The sequence below is a fragment of the Cryptotermes secundus genome, unplaced genomic scaffold, assembly GCF_002891405.2.
Source record: "Cryptotermes secundus unplaced genomic scaffold, Csec_1.0 scaffold50, whole genome shotgun sequence".
NCBI classification, from domain to species: Eukaryota; Metazoa; Arthropoda; class Insecta; order Blattodea; family Kalotermitidae; genus Cryptotermes; species Cryptotermes secundus.
The window spans coordinates 1,297,909-1,318,697 of record NW_019721758.1 but is presented as its reverse complement, the minus strand read 5'-3'; the positions used below and the strand labels follow the sequence as shown (position 1 = coordinate 1,318,697).

At 40.2% G+C, this 20,789-nt stretch overlaps 1 protein-coding gene across 3 annotated transcripts in view; it reads right to left on the bottom strand.

Annotated features, from left to right (window-relative positions):
* Nucleotides 1-20,789, bottom strand: part of LOC111875612 — a 264,658-nt gene that overhangs the window by 218,071 nt on the left and 25,798 nt on the right. For all 3 annotated transcript variants that reach the window (XM_023871979.2, XM_023871978.2, XM_023871981.2), the window contains exons 2-3: nucleotides 14,254-15,329; nucleotides 13,137-13,301 (exon numbers count right to left, since the gene is read on the bottom strand). In XM_023871979.2, the coding sequence (XP_023727747.1) occupies nucleotides 13,137-13,301; nucleotides 14,254-15,163 (1,075 nt within the window). In that variant the 5' untranslated portion in view covers nucleotides 15,164-15,329. The remainder of the gene's footprint in view (nucleotides 1-13,136; nucleotides 13,302-14,253; nucleotides 15,330-20,789) is intronic.

Here is a 20,789-nt window from a genome sequence, read left to right as displayed (position 1 = left end):
TATAAGATTTTGTCCCATGAGACAGTCACTTCCACTACATATCTCGGTAACGAAATGACTATCATTAGGTGTAACTCATACGCAGATACACATAAAAAAGCATTATATCTGTAAAGGATAATAATTTTGCAAGCGTATGTTCCAAGTACTACCCTTCTTGTGATTGTAGAAAAGTATAAATTAAAATAATCAACATTGCTGGTTGATAGCAGAACTATATTACTCGTACTAAATGTTAAAATGTAAGAATGTATATGGTGTCTATACCCGCACAGCCAACGAATCATTGCTATTTGAACCACTGTATTGAAAGTAAAAGAAATAGAGGAGGAAATTGTGTTGTAAAACTTATCGTTTATCCTGCTGTTGCTTAGCAGCGGATGGTTCCTAGCCTGTGATTGCCTAGCGCTTGATCCAGTGTGCGCGGTTTCCACATCTATATGACAGTCGTCGATGCACATCTCGTCTGCTTATTCAGATCGGCCTGTATTTTACTACTTTGATGTAAGAATGACATTTTACGGTGAAATTCTAGCTGCTGGCTTTTATTATGCACAGATTTTTATAGGACTCAAACTATTTCTCCACTGCCTCCAGGTAGACGTACATTTTATTCTTTGAAATATATGAGGGATATATAAAACTATAAGAAATAATATTCTTTTAAGTAATGTTGGTTAATACTGTGAATAGTCCCATCTTCGTAAGATGCATATGAAAGATGAATCAGCCAAACATATCCTATGTGACTGTGAGGCTACAGCTTACTTAAAATATCGTCACCTAAGCCATTCCATATAGAATCAGGTGACAATAAAAATGCTACTGTAAGTGAAATACTGCTTTTCATTCGAAGCGTAAGATTTTTGAAGGGTTGAAATAGAGGGGGATGGAGAATAGATCGTTAAATGTCGCGGTGTAAGGGTAAGACTAGACTTACTCTTTATCCAGCCAGCCAGCCAACCATTGTCCTTATGGGACAATGAAGACAACACATTGGAAGAAGCACGTGTGTCTACGGTATGAGGACCCCAAAATGTAATCCAATTTATACACTCATAATCAAACGTAACCTAACTTTCTCGGTTAGTTTGCCTGTTTACGGTCTCTGAGATGATGTAACGTGGAGCAGCGGGTCGTAACAGCTCGGGCGATTATTCCATGGCTTTCCAACGCCTCGGCCTGGGTCCGATGCCACGTCAGGTCATGTAGAATTTGTGGTGGACAAAGTGGCATTCGGGCGGGTTTCGTCCTAGTACTTCCCTTTCCCCTGCCAATTTTCATGCCACCAACTTCTCCACACACATTAATTGTCCTATTATCCGACGCTATATGGTCTCTGCACTGATAAAATCGTTAAGAAAAAAAAACCAATAAATAAGAAATATGGAATAACGGGTCACTTCTGAATTCAGCTGCTCTCCGCTCATGCTGAATTTGACTGATGTTTGGAAAGGCTTTTTCTTTCTGTCTTCTTCCACCAAAAATAAACTGAGCTCCTGTTTCTTTCCCTTTTTACCCACTTCCGAATGCCATCGTGTTCGCAGCTTGCCCGAACTTCATGAAACTGAACAGAAAATTATCGGAAAAATATTTTGCTAGAATTTCCAGTCAGACCGTTAGACGTTGGTTCACTTCGTTTCTTGCTACCATAAGCTGGTTCATCAAGCATATCACATGTCCAGGTCTTACACGTTTCTGGTGACGCTCAAGGTGTCTTCAGGAACTTGTTCTAACAGTATCTCGCGGTTCGTTATTCAGGTTTCATTCCAAAACAATTAATATATAATAAAATTTAAATTATTTTTGGTACTTCGTTTTTAGCAGATCCGGGATAGCGTAGTCGGTATAGCGACTGGTTATGGGCTGGACGACCGAGGGGTAGGAGTTCGAGTCCCAGTAGGGTAAAGAGTTCTCTTTTCTCAACATCGTCCAGACCCGATCTGGGGTCCATCTAGTCTCCTATCCAATGTTACTGGAAGCTCTTTCCCCGGGGGTAAAGCGGCCGGGGCGTGAAGCTGGCCACTCACCATCTACTACCGAGGTCAAGAAAATGCAGATCTATACATCCACTCCCCCATATGCGTTCATGGTGTAGTGCTTAATTAATTAAGGACATGGACAGCTTTACCTTTTTCATTCATTTTAGCTGGATTTGTGTAGCTTCGTTCGATGTTGTGTGCGCCGGCCTTTGGGTTCCTCAAGTTCTATGCATCTTCTGGTAAATTAGTCGCCCAAAGCAAAGAGATTCGCGGTCTTAAATTTAGATGTGTTCTACATAGCGTGATATTGTTGTGTTTATTTAGGAATGGGTCTTATCCGAATACGACTCCACACAAATACCACGCTCTCTGTGGTGAAGAATGAAGACTGAGACTTCAAGAGGGATAATGAACTGACGGATCCTTTGATAACATTTTGCTGGAGGCGCGCTCCACATTCATCATTCTTAATATAATTTGTTACTCGTGGCTCGTCTAAGATGCAAGGCTTCAAAATCTGCCATAAATTCCTCTTCCGTTTTTTTTTCATATTTCGCTTTAGCAAGATGAGTTAAGCTACTTAAATATGACTTGCTTATTGAAATAGTAACGAGATTCATTTGTATGAAAACGACAGATTACTCTGAGTAGAATACTTATCATGCTGCAGCATTTGCAATAACAAATGATTGAGCTGGAAATATAATTTTCTCTTCCTTGATACAGAGTCCGATTAGAGTTAGGGTCCATGTAGCGTAATGGAGAAGTGGTGATTGTGCCTAAAAGTCCGTCATAAAACACAGAAGAGAAAGTAAACCTACAAGGCGCTAAATTAAAATGGTGGGCTTAGTCTCTAACTTTGGCGGATAGAGGGTGTCACGTGGTCAGCCCAACAACTAGGCCGACAAGCGGCGCTCGCTGAGCGGTATAGTTCTCTTGCGGACTACAGGCCACGGATTTTCTTTTGGGGGGGGGGCGGTTAGTCTCCGGGGCGTTAAGTTCAAGGAAACAGTACATGAAACCAATTAAGTAGAAGACATCCTGGACGCTAAAGCCATTCTTAAAATGGAAGTGTAAATAAAACTCCCTCCGTTACAGAAAACTCCGCTGGTATTCCGTGTCCTGTATAGTATAGGGTAAGAGAAACTGTAGGATAAATCAGATGATTAGACCATTATTAGATCCCTACTATAGTAGGAAGAGAGAAACGTGCGTATACCAGTGGGATACGGAATCGCGCTTCCTTTGCACGGCCACAGAATATAAGAAGTATCCTACCTACCTACTCACCCACTCACCCACCTACCTACCTACACACCCATCTACCTACCTACCTACCTACCTACCTACCCACCTACCTACCTACTTACCTACCCACCCACCTACCTACCTACCTATCTACCTATTACTCGGCGTTACAGCCCTGGGTGAGACTTGGTCTTCTCTACAACCAATCTCCACTGCTCTCTATTCCGCATCTTCTCTTTCCATCCTTTCACCTTCATCTTCTTCTGTCGTTCTCAACTTTGTCTAGCCATCTCATCCTGGGTCTTCCTTTTCTTCTTTTGGAATATAGACCTCCTTTTAACATTCTCTTTGGCATTGCATTATCCCATTCTTTCAACATGTGCCAACCATCTTATTCTCTGTGACTTGATAAATCTTACTATATCTTCTTTCAGTTATGTGTTTATCTCTTCATTGTATCTTATCCTACATATAGTATCTTTCATCGCTGGTCCGTATATTTTGCATATTATTTTTCTCTTGAACATTCTCAGTGCATTCGTTCTGTTACTGTTAAGTTCCATGTTTCTGCCCCGTAAGTAGCAACAGGTCTTATTAATGTTTTGTATATCTGTAGCTTAGCTGCTATTGATATTATTCTACTTTTAAGTGTACTAAGATTTGAGACAAGAAGTATGTTTTCATAAATAATTTATAGGTTCTTATTTCTTATATACCTTCAACAATTTTCCACGTCCATCCATATCGAATTTCTGTCTAACAGCAATTAGTGTTCTCATAGCAATAGTTATGAAGGCTCCTTCTATCTTCTGTGATATAACGCCTTGTAAAATCAATAAAAGTAATCCGATGTTTCGGGGGAACATATCGCCTCAACTTTCAGGGTTCAACCCTTCAGGATTCAACTGATTTTCAAGATTCAGTCATGAAGATGGGGCAATATGTTCTCGGAAAACGTCGATTGACTTTCACCGGTCTATGCATTGTTATATCCCCGAAGATAGATATATCTCTTTTGTTTTCTGTGTGTTGTCTTATGATTAAATTTCACAAATTCTTTCCTAGAAAGAACATAATTTTCGTTTTCCAATGTCTAGAACACTTGGCTCCAACTTAAGCATCTGGAACGAGACTGTGTGAAACTTGATATGAATACATGGAATGTTGCGGTGTAGTGGTTAGAACGCCTGATTCCGATCCACAACATAGCGGGTTCGAATCAGGACATTAAGTTGTCCCTGCTCGTATTTCGTTTATAACTTTACTATGTTTATCAAACAGAACATAAATATAAAGGAAATACTAATTCGGGGAGTCAATCGAGCTCTATTTGCTTTTCTCAGTTATGTTCATTGAACACAACTAGGTCGAGAGTGTCTTTGTTAAAATTTAGAACCGATTTGGATCGTGTCCTTTATACTGCCTCTCTTTAAAGGGAAGTGTATGTCTACCACGTCTTGGTTCCGTTGTTTGGTGAATGGAATTCTAGTGTCGTCCTGTTTTTCGGGCCGCGCTATTGCTAGTGTGACGGACCGGGATGAACCAANAAGATGGAGGCGATACGTTCCTCCGAAACGTCGGTTAACACCACATATACACGGTGCCAAATCCCAGAAGACTGCTTTCTTCAAATCAAATCTATTTTTAATTACTTTAATTTTCTTCATTCCTCTTATGTTCCATCAAGTGTGGTCACCGCTTTCGTTTTCCTTCATTTGTCCCTATACCGAACTGTAAAACAAAGGGCCACGCCATACCCTAAGCGGTTAGTCGCTGTCTTCCCACCGCGGCGGCCCGTCTTCGATCCCGGGTCTGGTCAAATGGGATTTGTGGTGGACAAAGTGACGCTGGGGCGGGTTTTCTCCGAGTACTTCGGTTTCCCCTGCTAATCTTCATTCCACCAAATTCTCCATCATCATAATATAATCTAATGGGGTTACGACAACTGTCCCCGAGTTCGTGTGCCTTTGTTATAATTTCAGAATATTTATAAGAGTGTAAATTTAATTAGTATTTGGTAGTAGAAGACTATCTCATGAAACAGTAGATAATAAGTCAACTGTGTTCTGGAAAGTTTATGGACTAGAGGCGGTTTACCTTGTTAGATAGCCGTGTTTAATATGCCTTCATTCTTCAAAAGGAATATAAGAGTGTTGCTTTCTAAAACGATTTTATAGAGCGATGTATATAAAAATAATAAATAGGATTAATGCTTCAATTGAATTGCTTTTCTGAAATCTACAAGGTATTGTTTTCTGTAAAAAACCTAAATTTTCGACAAAATTTCCATGTTCAGCAAACAAATTAAAATATTTTATTTTATTTTATAACGATAACTGAATGTCGCTTAACTACAGCCGTCATACTATAGAAATCTATCTTTCCTGCCAGCATCCTTTCGATATTCTACGTTTTCTTTTTCCTACCTTGAATCGAGAACATCCAAAAATATTACGAAAACCACTACTTGCTGTTAACATAATTTGTCGTAGCCATGTCTGGTACGGCGATGCCGAAGTATTGCTTTATATTGTATATACATTACAATGAACATTTTAATTACATGCGTACTTTAACTCCGAACTGTTATGTTAAAATGTTGTGATGAAAACATTTCACCCATGATAAGATTCGGGCGCTAATATATTTTATTTAGTATAGGAATCAGTTTGTAGATGACACTACATTACATTGCATTAAAATTTACTGCTTAATCTAAACAGTTTGCTGCAATTGAATTTTATTTCTGTTTATAAGGTCAGTAGTATTGTACGTTTATTTCTTAGTGTAGTCATGTTTCCTTTTCCATCTTGTTGTTCATTCCCATCACATAATGCAACTCCTTTATAAAAGACACGAGCGTCGGTATTGTCACCTGTTGGGTATGTAACGCGACAAATAACTTCACGCAGTTCTGGATAGCGAATTTATTGCACATTCGCTCTTACTGTTACACAATTCACAGTTTCACAACTGCTGCCATCTAGAGTATCTGCTGGAGTCCCTGCCATGCACTCGATACAACCCGACTCGGCGACTGCTACATTTTAACTCTCTCGTTACGCATTCCAGTCTCCCTTATAAACCATCAGTCGGACAGCGGAAAACCCACATCGCTTCACTGTTGCGTGAACCCCGTCTTTACAGGCGTTGCTGGGGAACGCTGCCGAGATTTTTTATTGCTGCGTAGTAACCGCGGTGTCCCCTGTTACGTCACTGTGGGAAGTGCTGTTACATCAACGTGGGAGGGGGTGTTTACTGAGCGTTGCGTATTGATGGAAGGAGTAGAGGCATGTGACGTCACTCGCGAGACCGCAGAGTTCACATGACACCCACTTCCTGTTGCGCCACCCACGTCACACTATATTAGGAATTATGCCGAGTGTTTCGGTGTAAATGCTTATGTTGGTTACAGTGTTTTACAGAATAAGTGATAGCAGATTATTCATTGTAATATTAGTATGAAAGACAGCAAGCCTGTTCTCATAGTACTGTAACAGTCCAAACCTTTTAAAACTCTTTAATGGACACCATGTTCCTCTTTAGCCAATACAATAGAGTGACTGATTTATAAGGGAGACCCATCCATTAAGAAGTAATGACTTGCTTTTCGCATTTGGACAGGAACAACTGCCTTGTTTTGTTACTTGCAGTTTGGGTGACCGGAAAGGGTCGAGACAATTATGAAAAGGTAAGTCTGTAGTTTGCCGAATATGTAAATGTTGTTTTGCTAATAGGGTAGCTGTTATGAAAGTGTCTTCGGAAGGGTGTAATTAGACCCTAAACTAAGAAATAACCGCTTTCACATGTAGGGTTCCGGGTTCAATATCTTTGGATCTCTTTATTCTCAAGTTAGTAATTTGATTGTCTAGTACTGATGGTATGATGAACTGGCAGTTAAAATCAGCCATTAGGAAACTATTCTTGTCTGGGAGAAAGGCCGTCGGTTCAAATCCTATACAGTGATCAAGTGAGACTCCCGCAGAATAGAGTGGGCAGAAGGACTTGGCATTTTCAATTCACCAGAGGCAGACGTATTGAGCTTCACTCTCCAAGTATATCTAAATTTATCCGTTTTTATTTGGTTCGATTAATCTTTGATAATAATAAAAAGGGCACATTACTTCGTGCTTCCTAATAAAGATATAGTGTTTGCTTCTGAAATAAACAATTTGTGATTAAGCAGAAAATAGTGTCTTTGATTTGTATCAGTGGACTAGCTTTAAGTGTGTAGTCTCCTCGTTGCTCCAGTTATTACCGTGACACAACCCTGAGAAGAGTCAAGTGTTCCACCGAAGCGGGAAAATAAATGAGTCAAGTGTTCTACCGAAGCGGGCAAATAAAAGAGTCAAGTGTTCCACCGAAGCGGGAAAATAAATGAGTCAAGTGTTCTACCGAAGCGGGCAACAAATAAATAAATATAAAGATAGATAGGCAACGGTCACAAGAAGTGGCGCCCAACGGTTGCAAGAAGTGGTAGCCCAGTGAGCGGTTGCAGTACTGCCTAACTTTCTGAAGATCTTATCGTGCTGCCATGTTAACTGGGTTCATTGTCACCATGGAACGGCGCGTCCTCCATTTTTGAGGATTTTGAGGGTTAGTGATGGGGATAACAACTCGAAGTAAAATGTCGCATAGGACCACAGATTTGGCAAGTTCTTTTGTACAAGATAATCAGTTTTGGTTTCCGCAAAAGGCAGAGAATATCTTGAGTAGTTGAGTGATCTTATGCTCAATAAGGACTCTCATCCATGAAATTGGTTAATTATCTCTAAAAGCATTACAATTTGGTAGAAGTAAAGTTGTCCCTGTGCTTAACTAATTACACACCATGCCATGAAAGCATATGGTAGAATGAATGTATAGGTTCATGTTTGCTTGACCTGAGCACTAGTTGGAGGTGAGTGATCAGCTTCACGCCTCAGCCGCTTTTCCTCCTGGAAAGATCGCCTGTACTCATTCGACAGTAGGCCAGATGGTCCACAGAAGCGGTCTGGATGACGTGAAGAAGAGAAATCTTCCAAAGTCTCGAAATCTGATCCCTCGGTCGTCCATTCCGTAGCCAGTCGGTTTACCGACTAATATATACACTCTGATACTGTGATAAAAATATAATTAAAAATGTTTTCAGGTGTGATTTATGGAATTCATGAAAGAACAAAATATTCAACCTCTTCGTTTACATGAGTCTTCTAAAAAGCAACCTGTGACAAATGGCGTCGAAAATTGGTGGAAACTTGGGGAAAACCGGGTAGTTGGAAAAACGGTGGTGGGGGGGGTACTCAATGCTCTCTTGTGAATTGCAAGTGTACTAGTCAGTCAGTGGAAGGTTGTCAGTATCGTCAGTATCGTCAGTATGAAGAACGAATAAAAACGAGATATTTGTTCGCAGGTACTTGGATATGACCTGATTTTGGCGGTATCTTGTAACTCTTTTCAGTTCACTTGATGCTTAGTGGAATTCAGAATCGATACTGAAAACTCAAAAGGCACATATTCCTGTATAAAGGATTTTCGTGTCATGCTTAAATTTATATTTAATTCTAGAAGGTTGAACAGTGTTTTCACTCAAGTAATAAAGTGTGATCTACTAAAGAAAGAACATGCTTCTCCTTTTTACCCTGCCTGATAAGTAAAACAAGGCACTTTCGTCTTTTTGAAAAATTTAGTTATAAAAAAAACACTTCATAAAACCAAATAATGGGCCTCGATTTTGAAACTACAATAAATGAGCATCACTTCCAGTAGATTTGACATTCCCACAGAAAATAATTAATGACTTACAGGCCATTAAAATTAATGTACGCTGTAATACCCTGCTCTCCACTATGTAAGCAATGTATTTATACTTTAAAACTGGATATGTTGCTTCAAGTCTAAAGTTGTTTCAGATATTTAAGAGGTACACGAGGTACAGATCTTTAGCCGGAAGAATAAGTGCTGCAAAAGAGCACCAATAACACTAATACCACTAATACAATATCCCGCCATTGGAATCAATCCTCAAGCAATTGCAATCACCTCCCATTTTCAGAGGATATCTCCCTAACACACCCAATCTTATATCCTTGAAGCTCGCCTCTGTTGTTGAAAGCACACTTTCATTTCTGATGTCTCTGTGAACGCTCCATCAACAGAAAACACTTTTACAGAGATTAATTTTCTCCCTATGCACAGCCCCCAAAGCTGTAGGGAACCTCTTGCTGGCTATTCATAACTACAAATTATATTCGTTCGCAGTGCTTTTATGTATCTCGAGGCCGGATCTTCATTCGCAGCGCAATAACTCTACATGTCGTGATGATAAATGGCTTAGATAACAACGCTTAATGTTTTCCCTAATTCTGCGCCTACAGTTGTAACAATATAAAGGTTTTAATTTTACAAGTCTGTCCTATTATTCCACAAATACATGAGTGCTAGAGGTAGGCCTTTTTTTTTAATTCGCTTAGTGGGGGGTGGACTCCAACTGGGTTCACTCAGCACGGCGGCCACTGATTGGCCTATTGTAGCCTGCCGCGGGTAATTATGATGATGGAGAATTTGGTGGAATGAAGATTGGCAGGGGAAACCGAAGTACTTGGAGACAACTCGTCCAAGCGCCACTTTGTCCACCATAAATTCCACTTGACCAGACCCGGGATCGAACCCGGGCCGCCGCGGTAGGAAGCCAGCAACTAACCGCTCGAGCTATCGCGCGGCCTTAGGTAGGCCTTACTATTAACTCACTAATGCTACCCTCATCTCCAATATTGAGAAGAGTGGTCGAGAAAAGCGGTTACGAACTCTTATTTCTTGGTTCACATAACATACGAATCATTATTTCTTCAAAGGGTTTGTATTTATAAACTTAAAATCTTTCAGGAACCTAAAATACCTGACTTGCCGATGTACTGTTGTATTGAAAAATCGGTGGACGGTTTGTAGGTTTCCTGGCTCAGGTGGAGAAGCCACTGCCTGCGATACAGGTCACGATGTGATTAAGAGCCTTTTCTATATGACTCAGAATTAATGTAAACATGAACGTATAAAGCGAAGTTCCTGTTCACAGGTTCCTCAGAATAAGCGTGACTTCACCAAAGGCATAAATCTTGATATACACCATCAAATGAAATTAAAATATCTTATGATACTTATTTCCTAACAACAACATGTTCCTTTCTTTTATAACATTTTGTATAACGTTGTTAAGAGCGACATTCATTGATAATTATTGGGCACTTTCACCGCCATTTTATATTACCCACTAAGTACAAACAAATGGATTTGAAAATGAATGTTAATTTCTTTAATATATGATTTCACAACTGCAATTACATACACTCATACTGAATAACATCACCTGAAAGGCGGACTGCTTCAGTTCTGGCCGAAAGTTAGTTTTACTTTGTTTCGTATATAGTATAGAATCTCCCTCAATGTATTAAGGCGCGTCCACATTACTCGTGCTCGTGCTTGTGCTCGTCGGGAGACTCGTCTGGCTTTTACTTTTGCTCGTAAATCTTCGTCCACACTACTTCAGTTGCTCGCCAGGCTTCGGCGTGTGAGGATCCGTATATTTACTCGTAGTGTATATAGGCTGTAGTCGTATTTTAATTTACTGGCTACAGTTTTTAAATTAAAAATTTTAAATTTGCTTGTCTCGTGACTTGTCATATCGTCCACATTATTCGCGAGCATAGCCAGTCACACGAGCAGGAGCACGAGCACGAGTAATGTGGACGCGCCTTTAGGTTGAGAAAGATGTGGCTGAAGCGATTAGTTGTACTGTTATAGTGCAAATGAAGCCACGCCAGGGCGTTGTTTTATATTATTTTTAAACATGTCTTTTCTTGTTTTCCAGAAGTTGTCCTTAAGTGGAACCACATAGATTTTTCAGTCGACTCTTCAATAATCTAACCATTTCTAGCAACAAAACCGGATGTCCAACACACCTAGCAGCCAAACCCGACAATGGACAAGACCTTGAGTCAGTTTAATGTATTTCACAATTTTAGAACTTGTTTTCAAAATATCCATTTTAATGTCATCCTCCAATTAAGCTTACCATATTACAAGGTGCACTTTATTAAGTATGATTAACAAAGAAAGCAATCATATTGAGCAGAATCCTTGAAAATTTAATAGTCACATAACTGACTACGAAATTAAGCACATATAAGGAAACTGAAAATTCATTTTCGTGTTCACAAGAAGTAGCCAATTGTCCCTTTGATGAGCTAATTAATGTTTTAGAGTTTCACTAAAACTACATCGTACTGCGTGAGGAATATCAGACCGTCAGCTTCACTCGACTCCCCTTATGGAATGTTACAGAGAATATACACGAATTCTGAGCCGGGCAAATGGACCTGATTTTGTGGCATCTTGGCGTGTCAGACACCATACAATTCGGCTAGTGTGTCCGCTGCTCAATTGAAATTAAACGGAAGCAAAAGCGTGGAATAAGAAAATCTAACTCTGTGGAAATTATGAAAACATTTTGTGTGGCTATTAATGTATAAGCTTCTCTGTTAGTGTCATGATACTGAAAGCACATCCCTCATCCATTTCAAAATTTGTGTATGTTTGTGCACTAATAGCCTCGTCCTCTTCCACACAACTACAACTGTTAACTACTTGCAGCGCCGAGTATTGTGTGTAAGTGGTCAATAAATCCAATTCACAAAACCAGTACCCCGTCTATGGTCACACTTCTACAACGTAACAATAGTAATTCGAATTTGATTCGCATCGCCTGTTGTTTATATATTTAATTACGCCTTTCCAACTCCATACGCTAGGGCAATATTGTTGTGAATCACGTGTCAGGAAGAATATGGAAGTAAAAATTTGTGCCCTAACCATCACGTTTCAGATTGCACTGAAGAAAATCATGTAATACTTCTACTTTTCATTTTTTCGAATCTAAAAAGTCTCATTAAAATTGTCTCATTTTAATTCACTTAAGACATTCAGATACATATGATGAAATTGCAGAAAGAACTTGCTGAAAAGATTTCAAGAAAATTTTCCAGAATAGTAGATACAGTGAAATACACGTACAGAACCGCAAGGCTAATACTTCAAAGAAGACCACATTTCCTGAAGGGCAGTCAAAGTATATACGTGGTACAGTCATTAATTTCGTGGACTGTGGTTTTATCGCGTCATATTACAAGGTATTCACATACACTTATACAGATCCACATCGACCCTCAAAATAGTTGTCGTTCGCCGCTATGCAAGTCTGCCAACGTAGATATAGCTGCTGAAAACATTGCTGAAACATATTGGCGAGAAATTCCGTGAGGCGTCTCTTGTGGCAGTGACAGCCTCCTCTGATGACTGAAATCTACGACCACGCAGCTTTGCTTTCACGCGGTGAAAGAGAAAGAAATCGCATGGTGCGAGATCAGCTGAGTACGGAGGGTGTGGCATAACGGTGACCTGTTGCCTTGCCAGTTCCTCTTGGACAAGAACAGAGCGATGTGCAGGGGCGTTGTCGTGTGGCAACAGCCAATTCTTCCTATGCCAAACGTTTCGCTAGGGGATTTGCCTAGTTTCTGGCAGAACTTGATGTTTGTCCGTTGTTCAAACTGCTACATTTTCGATTACCGCCACTCGCATTTAACTGCAGTACACAACAGAGGCTGTAGTTCTGCTTACACTGTTTGCACACAACTGCCTCTTGCTGTGACGAGAGATGAACTAACAGGAAATCATATCGTGCTTCGACCTCTCCGCTGTGGTGCACTGCAAGGACGCTGTGCGGCCAGTCCACGAAATTATTGACTGTGGTAGTATATATGAATTCCATTACCAGCCCGACTGCTTGTCACACTTCTAATGTAACATATCTACTTGAATTTCTGTATTTGATAATCGGTATGTACTTGTATATTAAAAGTACAGAACAGTACTTACTCCTTTTTTCAGACAAAGCCTGTAGAAACGCCGTGATCACGTCATGCTGCTTATCGCGCCTTGAAATGAGGGCGTCGCGACGCTTCAGCTCCCGTACTAAAAGTGATCCAACGTACTGGATGTCGGAGCGTAGAGTAACTAACAACTGTTCAAGTTCCGGAAGACCTAAACAGCAAACAACATAGATGTTGTGACCTGTGTTGTTTATTCTTTACATCTGTAAACAAGGAATTCAGAACTGGGAAAATAAATTAACTCTATAGTGAACAAAACCAATATATTCGTCACCGCTAAGACCTCATTCAGAAATAATCTACTATATCCACTTCATCTATGTATCCATGTCTTTACAGCCCTTGTGAACCTTGGCTGCTTTTCCAGTTTCTTAACCTATACACAGTCGGGAGGAATCTTTGGACGGGGGATCAACCCGTCGCAAGGCCGCTAGCTACACAGAGAACAACACAAAGAGAATAAACGCACACAGATATCAATGACTCGAGTGGGATTCGAACCCACGATCTCAGTGTTCAAGCCGGCGAAGACGGTTCATGCCTTAGACTGCATCCACCTCATAACATCACAAAATATTTTACAAATGTCAATTTTAATATTATTATATAATTACATGGATCGGATTCCGACAGGCTGTCCTCTAACAATGCTCAAAGGATGTTTCGTCTTTCCCTTCCACGAAATTTTATAATAATATCTAAAGATTCATATTTTCATAATTAATTCCGAATTGGAAGTGACCAGACGAATGATTCATGGAAGTAGTAATGATAGACATTGTGTGGATATACACAGGATTTGAAGTTTTCACAGCGGTGACTGTAAAGAATCCCATCTTCTGGGACAGAACGCCGTGTAGACCGCTGAAAGACAAGTGACGTTCCAGAAAAATATATCTTTCATCTTCAGAGTTAAACGTAGGAGTTGCCTGCTTCACTCTGGTTTCTTGCTCGGCTTACTCTTCAACACAGAAGATGAAGGGGAAGTACTTTTCCGAAACTTTGGTTGGCTTTCAGCGGGCTACAACGCACTATTTCCCAGAAGACGGAACTCTTAGCAACAATCTGAAAATTAAACTGATCGATACATTCTATTTACTCACTTCTGCACTTCAGCCTCGATTGTTGGAGCGAATCATTCATGCCGCTGACCGGATGATGAATTTGACTTTTCCATGGCGCTGAAGCGTCAGATGTGCTGCAATAATCCGACTCGTGAGCGCTGCTATTCGCGGAGTGGCGGCGTCGGTTGAAGGACAGTCCGAACGCGTTACCATACCACTTTCCATAAATGTCTAACAGAAGTTCGTCCACTAACTGAGACACACTGTGCCGGGTGTGTCTCCCACTTGGAATTCTTGATTTTGTACAATTTTCACTTGTTGAACTGCCATTGTCAACTTCTTTTTCTTCTTCAATAGAGGATTCACGGGAGAGCGATGATGACCCGTAGAACGAAAGTGATTTTCGACTGGAGGATGAGAGACGTCGGTTGCAATTGGGACGCTCTTCAGTTGAAAGAGGCTCGCTAAGAGAAGAAATTTGTGACAAAGAATTATGACAACAGTTATGCTCATTTGTAAACGGTGGAAATGTTGACAACTTTGTTTTATTATTTAAAAAATCACTAGACATTTTTCGTTGCTCTTCCATTGTAGGCAATTCTGCCGAGTGCCAATTTCTGATTGAAATGTCTTTTGTCTTTTGGCCGTCTTTCAGTTCGAATCCACTTTTATATTTAAAACCACTTATTATTCTGTTTTCATATTCCGGAATCTCCGAGGTTAAGGATCCCGCTCTTCGGTAAATATTTCGTCTCTGCAACTCCATCGTGTTGTCGGACTTTGTTTTCTCCAATACTCTGTTTTCAGGCGCAGGTTTTTCGATGAACATCGAAGCTTCCTTGATTTCTGAAGAAGACTGCCTAGCTATGATCACTTGACCAAATACGGCATGATCCAAATTCCTTAAGTTTTCTAACTGAATAACAGCCATATCTTTTCTTTTCCCCATATTATTAAAATATTCAACACAAAATCAACTTTATTAATACACAGCACACTTTACTCAAGATTAACGAATGCTTCAATCGTTATATGGAGATGGATGAAACTGCCTGGTTTGATAGCCTTATTCCGTGTTGATATTACGCTATATTCCTGTACTCCGTTCCTAGTACCTGAAAGAGAAGAAAATATATTTAATTAATTCTTGGCTGCGAGAGGTAGAAGGGTTTCATTCCCAAAGAAGTTAAGTTTCTTCATTTTCGTCCACCATGTCCAGATCGACTCTGCAACCCACCCATCTTCCTACTGAATGGTAAGTGGGAGCTCTTGCCCCTGTGAGAATGGAGCACTCATTTGCATTTAGTGCCAAGGTCTATAAAGTGTGGAGCTTTAACTCCACTCTCATTATACGCCTTCATTTTGTGGTGAATAAATTCAGGAGTAAATTCATATTTCCTTTCATGTTCAGAGTATTACAAAATATTTTATAGTTTGAATCTAATAACTTCAGATTTCCAGCAGCGAATGAATAAATATGACAATTACGGGAAAATACTTTTACATTTTTCTCACGCTGCGCAGGTTTCATAAAGAAGAAAAGTTGGATTTTTGAAAATTTATTATGAACTGTTAGAAGAATCGGAAAGAACAGCATACTCGCTTCATAAATTAACCTGGAGAAATATAAATTAAACCAGTTNCATATACACGGTGCCAAATCCCAGAAGACTGCTTTCTTCAGTTCAAAATCCTTTGACCCACACTCAAGTAGTGCCGAAGTATGTAATACGTGGACGTATCTGTTCACTCCCACATACGACTTCATAGTGTAGTGCTTAATTAATTAAGCATAGGAACAAATTCACTTTTTATCCATTTTTACTATTGTGCACTACTTTCTGCCACAAATGCCAAATGGTCCTGCTTCGCAGGTGCTAAACTGACCACGTCTGCTCGCGGGCAGGAACCTTTCTGATATTATGGCAGTGTACCGTCTGTGTACTGGTGTATGCTTCATGAAACGTATGTTAACGTTCTCTTGTGGAGCTAACATTGTGATATGAAGGCTGAACGCCAGAAAAATGGAAGGAGTGCAAGTGGTCATTTATATTCAGCCGGCGGCTACCAGAGTTCAGGAGTCAAGTCAGAATGAGTTCCGAGTTGAGCCGTTATCAAGCAACGACAAGGAAAACTTGGCGCTTGCAGTGCTGATTTATAGAGTATGTAGACTAGTGAAAATGTTACAAATTCACAGTCAGCTACACCATGTCTTGACTGGATTTAGTGATTTGAACGAAACGGGTGTTGGACAGAGTCGGTGTATGTAGGAAAGGACAAATTAGTGAGTGAGTGAGTGAGTGAGTGAGTGAGAGCTCGAGTCACCCCCAGCAGAAGGGAGTGACCAGTAGTACTCAGACTCTCCTCTCGTCGAAGATGAGGCCAAATTTCAAAACACGTAACAGCCTTGAAAAGAAAAATATGATCATGGTCCCCCACGGGACACGAAACGAAGAACTACTGAGCTAGAGAGGGGCAGCAGCAATATAACCGACTTACAGTCGGACTGAGAGGCCCCACGTTAGAGTGGTTATCTGAAGACTCCCAGAGAAGTCAGACAGTAAAATATGCACAGGTTCCTTGAAACTGGGGCTTTGTTTTTGTGGTTATATACAGATTATATGAAACGAATCCTCTCTGTACTATACGTTGTGTTTCGGAAATTTTTCTATTATATGTTGCGGTTAATTAAATGATATTTTATTTTAAATTCAAATGCAATAAAATTGTACGTCAACTGGAAACGGTAGTGGCCTACTTAATCCATTTGTTTCAGAAACTAAGAATTTAACATTCTGTAATCAGTTTCCGTGTTCAGATCTTCAGAATATCCCACGAGATTCGCCAGATATTTCAGCAATAGATCCCAATTAAGAAGGATAGAAAGAAAAATAGAAATCGTGTTTGAGTTAGACTGTTCTGAAATCATATTTTTTTTTTTTGTTCATTAAGAGTAGTAGTCTCTTACTTTGTTGTATTCATTAAACAATTTAGATATGTTTAATTCTTTTTCAGTATGTGTAATGACGGTGGACAATGAAGCCTTAATGTGAAGTGATCAAACGTAAATTTCATTTTTGCTTATTAGAAGGTAACACTTTACCATGATCTTAATTACTAGGTGTAGGTATCTAAAACAAGGCACTTACGGGATTGCAATATATAATTTTCCTTCCTCACAGGAAATAAGTTTTCCTTTCTTCCAAATACGGCGAAAGTCACGGACATAAACATGTTATTTAACGCCTTCTGACGAACCCACCTGTTAAGTGTACACTGTATAGGCTTACTCTTACAATTTCGTTCATGCAAACACAACTGTATGTAAGACTGATACCCTTTTTTCGGGTTTATGTTGGAATTCCAGGAAAGCTTGAGAGACAGCAGTTCCTTAACTTTCGTTCGGCTTGGTGGAAAATATATGAACATAAATTTGAGATAAAATTACGTGTTGATTGATGATTATATCGTTTAGCGATCCTGCTTCAACTTCAAATGTTACACAGCGTCGAAAGAGACTGGAACAATAGTATCAATTTTGAGTAAAAAGTAAAATAAAGCTATCCCTGTAACAGGCCGTGGATGCCCATAGGGTCGTGAGATGTTGAGGTTCCCACATTTTCTAGACATTCGGTTCATAGATGGCGGCAAGGTTGTCAGCCATACGCGCCGGCCGCCCTTTACCCCCAAGAATATTCCTGGTACTTATTTCTGTTAGAGGCTGAGTCGACCCCAGGGCCATAGTGCGTCTGGAAGGATTAGGTCAATTGAAAAAAAAAAATCCAATGAACTCATCGAAATTTGAACCCGCGACCTTCCGGCTTGTAGCATAGTGTCTGAACCAACTACGCTACCGCGTGCCCCCTACCAATTGTGAGTAGGAAAGTTTATGGAAGTAGGGGGTCTTGACAGATTTCAGGGTACTATCCTGGCATTCACCCAGAGAAACTGAGATAAACTGTGATACTCTGAATCAGTCAGTCAGTCAGTCAGTCAGTCAGAATTTAACTGAGTTTCCAGCCTGAAACCTCCAAAATACAATTCTAGAGCGTTACTGAAATAGTAGCACGCCCAATACCTTGTTCGAAAATTAGTGAGACAGAAACTCATACAAAAAATTCTAAAGTGTGTTTACAACCTCCTGTAGATCATTGAAGCCCCAAATATTCTTTATATCCTGCAACGCAAGGCAGACCTACTTACAGTAAAAGTATGTGTGTAACAAGGACACTTGGCGTGACATTTTGCAAAATCAGGAAGCGGATTATGGTCAGTGTGGACGGAATTACAACAGGTTACAGGGATTCAGGTATATCAGTGTTCATATCCAGTATTCTTGCTTAACTCAACCACATTATAATCGAACTATGCTACAAGCCAGAAGGTCGCGTGTTCGATTCCCGATGAGGTCATTGGATTTTTCAATTGACCTCATCCTTGCAGACGCACTATGGCCCCGGGATCGACTCAGCCTTTAACAGAAATGAGTGTCAGAAATCTTCTTTGGGGTTATGAGCGGCCGGTGTGTAAGACTGACATCACCACTTTCTGTGAGCCGATGGTCTAGAAAATGTGGGAGCCTCGACATCTCACAACCCTATGGGCCTTCACGGCCTGTTACACGGATAGCGTCTGTTTCGAATAAATTCTATGATTTTGTGCCCATATACGAATAGTTACATATATTCAAGCATAAAATCTGTGTACTATTCAGAAGAAACACCGACCTGATTAGGGCGGATATACAGCTCTAGACTTGCATTCGGGTGGTGAAAAAAAGGTAAAGTTATCCCTGTTACAGGCCGTGGAGGCCCATAGGGTTGTGAAGAGTTGAGGCCCCCACATCTTCTAGACATCTAGACAACCGGCTCACAGATGGCGATGAGGTTGTCGGCCTTGCGCGTCGGCCGTCCTTTACCCCCTCCCCAGGAAAATTCATGGTACTCATTTCCGTTAAAGGATGAGTCGGCCCCAGGGCCATAGTGAGGCTGGAAGGATTAGGTCAATTGAAAAAAAAATTCACCTTATCGGGACTCGAACCCGCGACCTTCCGGTTCGTAGCATAGTGCCTAAACCAACTACGCTTCGGGTGGCGCTCTTTTCGAATCCCGGCCGCGACACCGGCGATCCTGATTGAGGTTTCTCGTTGACCTTCCTCCATCTCTTCAGGCAAATGCTGATAATATTCTTACTTACTTACTTACGAATGGAGCTGAGCCCTTCTTGAGGAGAAGCCAAATCCGTAGCTACTCAAGAATTTTCCAGCATTTTATGGAACACGAAGGTTCATTACCACGTTCGCAAGAGCCCTCCACTGGTCCCTATCCTGAGCCAGATCAATCCAATCCATACCATCTCAACCTATCTCTCTAAGATCCATTTTAATATTGTCCACCCAACAACGCCCTGGTCTTCCTAGTGGTCTCTTTCCTTCTGGATTTCCCACCAATGTCCCATATGCATTTCTCTTCTCCCCCATTCGTGCTACATGCCCTACCCACCTCATCCTCATTGACTAGATCATTATAATTTTACCTGGAGAACAGTAAATGTTATGAAGTTCCTCATTATGCAGTTTTCTCCAACCTCCTGTCACTTCATCCCTCTTCGGTCCAAATGCTCTTCTCAACACCCTGTTCTGAAACACCCTCAGTCTATGTTCCTCCCTTTATGTCAGGGACCCAGTTTCACACTCATACAGAACCACAGACAAAATTATAGTTTTCTATATTTTAATGTTTATGTTTTTGGACAGCAGACGAGAAGATAAATGGTTCTGGACTGAATGGTAGCAAGCATTGCGCGAGTTCATCTCCTCTTAATTTCCTCCTCAATCAGGCTTTGATAATATTCTAACAAAAGTAAAATTCGTATACTAATGCAAAACAAACAATTTGTATGGCGGTGTTTTAAATCTAGCCTATATAATTTACGTGATATTGCAAGAGGGTAACCGCGGACAAAGCCCTTAATGCATGATATTTATTTATACTGTAGTTTAAAGTGATTTTTGGAGGTTAGCGAAGTAATATTTTTATTAAAAAATCATACATTCAAGGGTCAGCAAGAAAGGTACATGGCCCTTAGCCAACCCCATCACCTACCTCCATGAGATTCCATCTTAATGATATCACAGGCCAACAGCTGTTTTGGTGCCGGGGTATTTGGAGCTGATTTCATATGAATTTGATGCCCTGAATTCAAATATGGCATTAGTTTTTGCCTAGGAGCTCAAATTTTTAAGATATAACATTTTGGTGAAATATACGTTACACTATTTTAAGTTAAATCAGTGGATCAAATAAAAAAACTCAACATGGAATTTTTATTACTATATTATAATTATATTTTTATTTTATTATATTAAATACAAAGATAGAGGAAAAAATCATCGACTATATATAACAGTCAAACCAACTATAGTCACGGAACACTACGGAAGCTTCTTTTTCGTGACTTTCTTGAATGTATTTTAGAACAGTCCCTTTTTAAACTCCAGCAGTAATCTGCCATCATGTGTGTATCCCATCTTCCTTGGTAGCGGTCCTCCATAGTTTTAATATCCTGGTGAAATC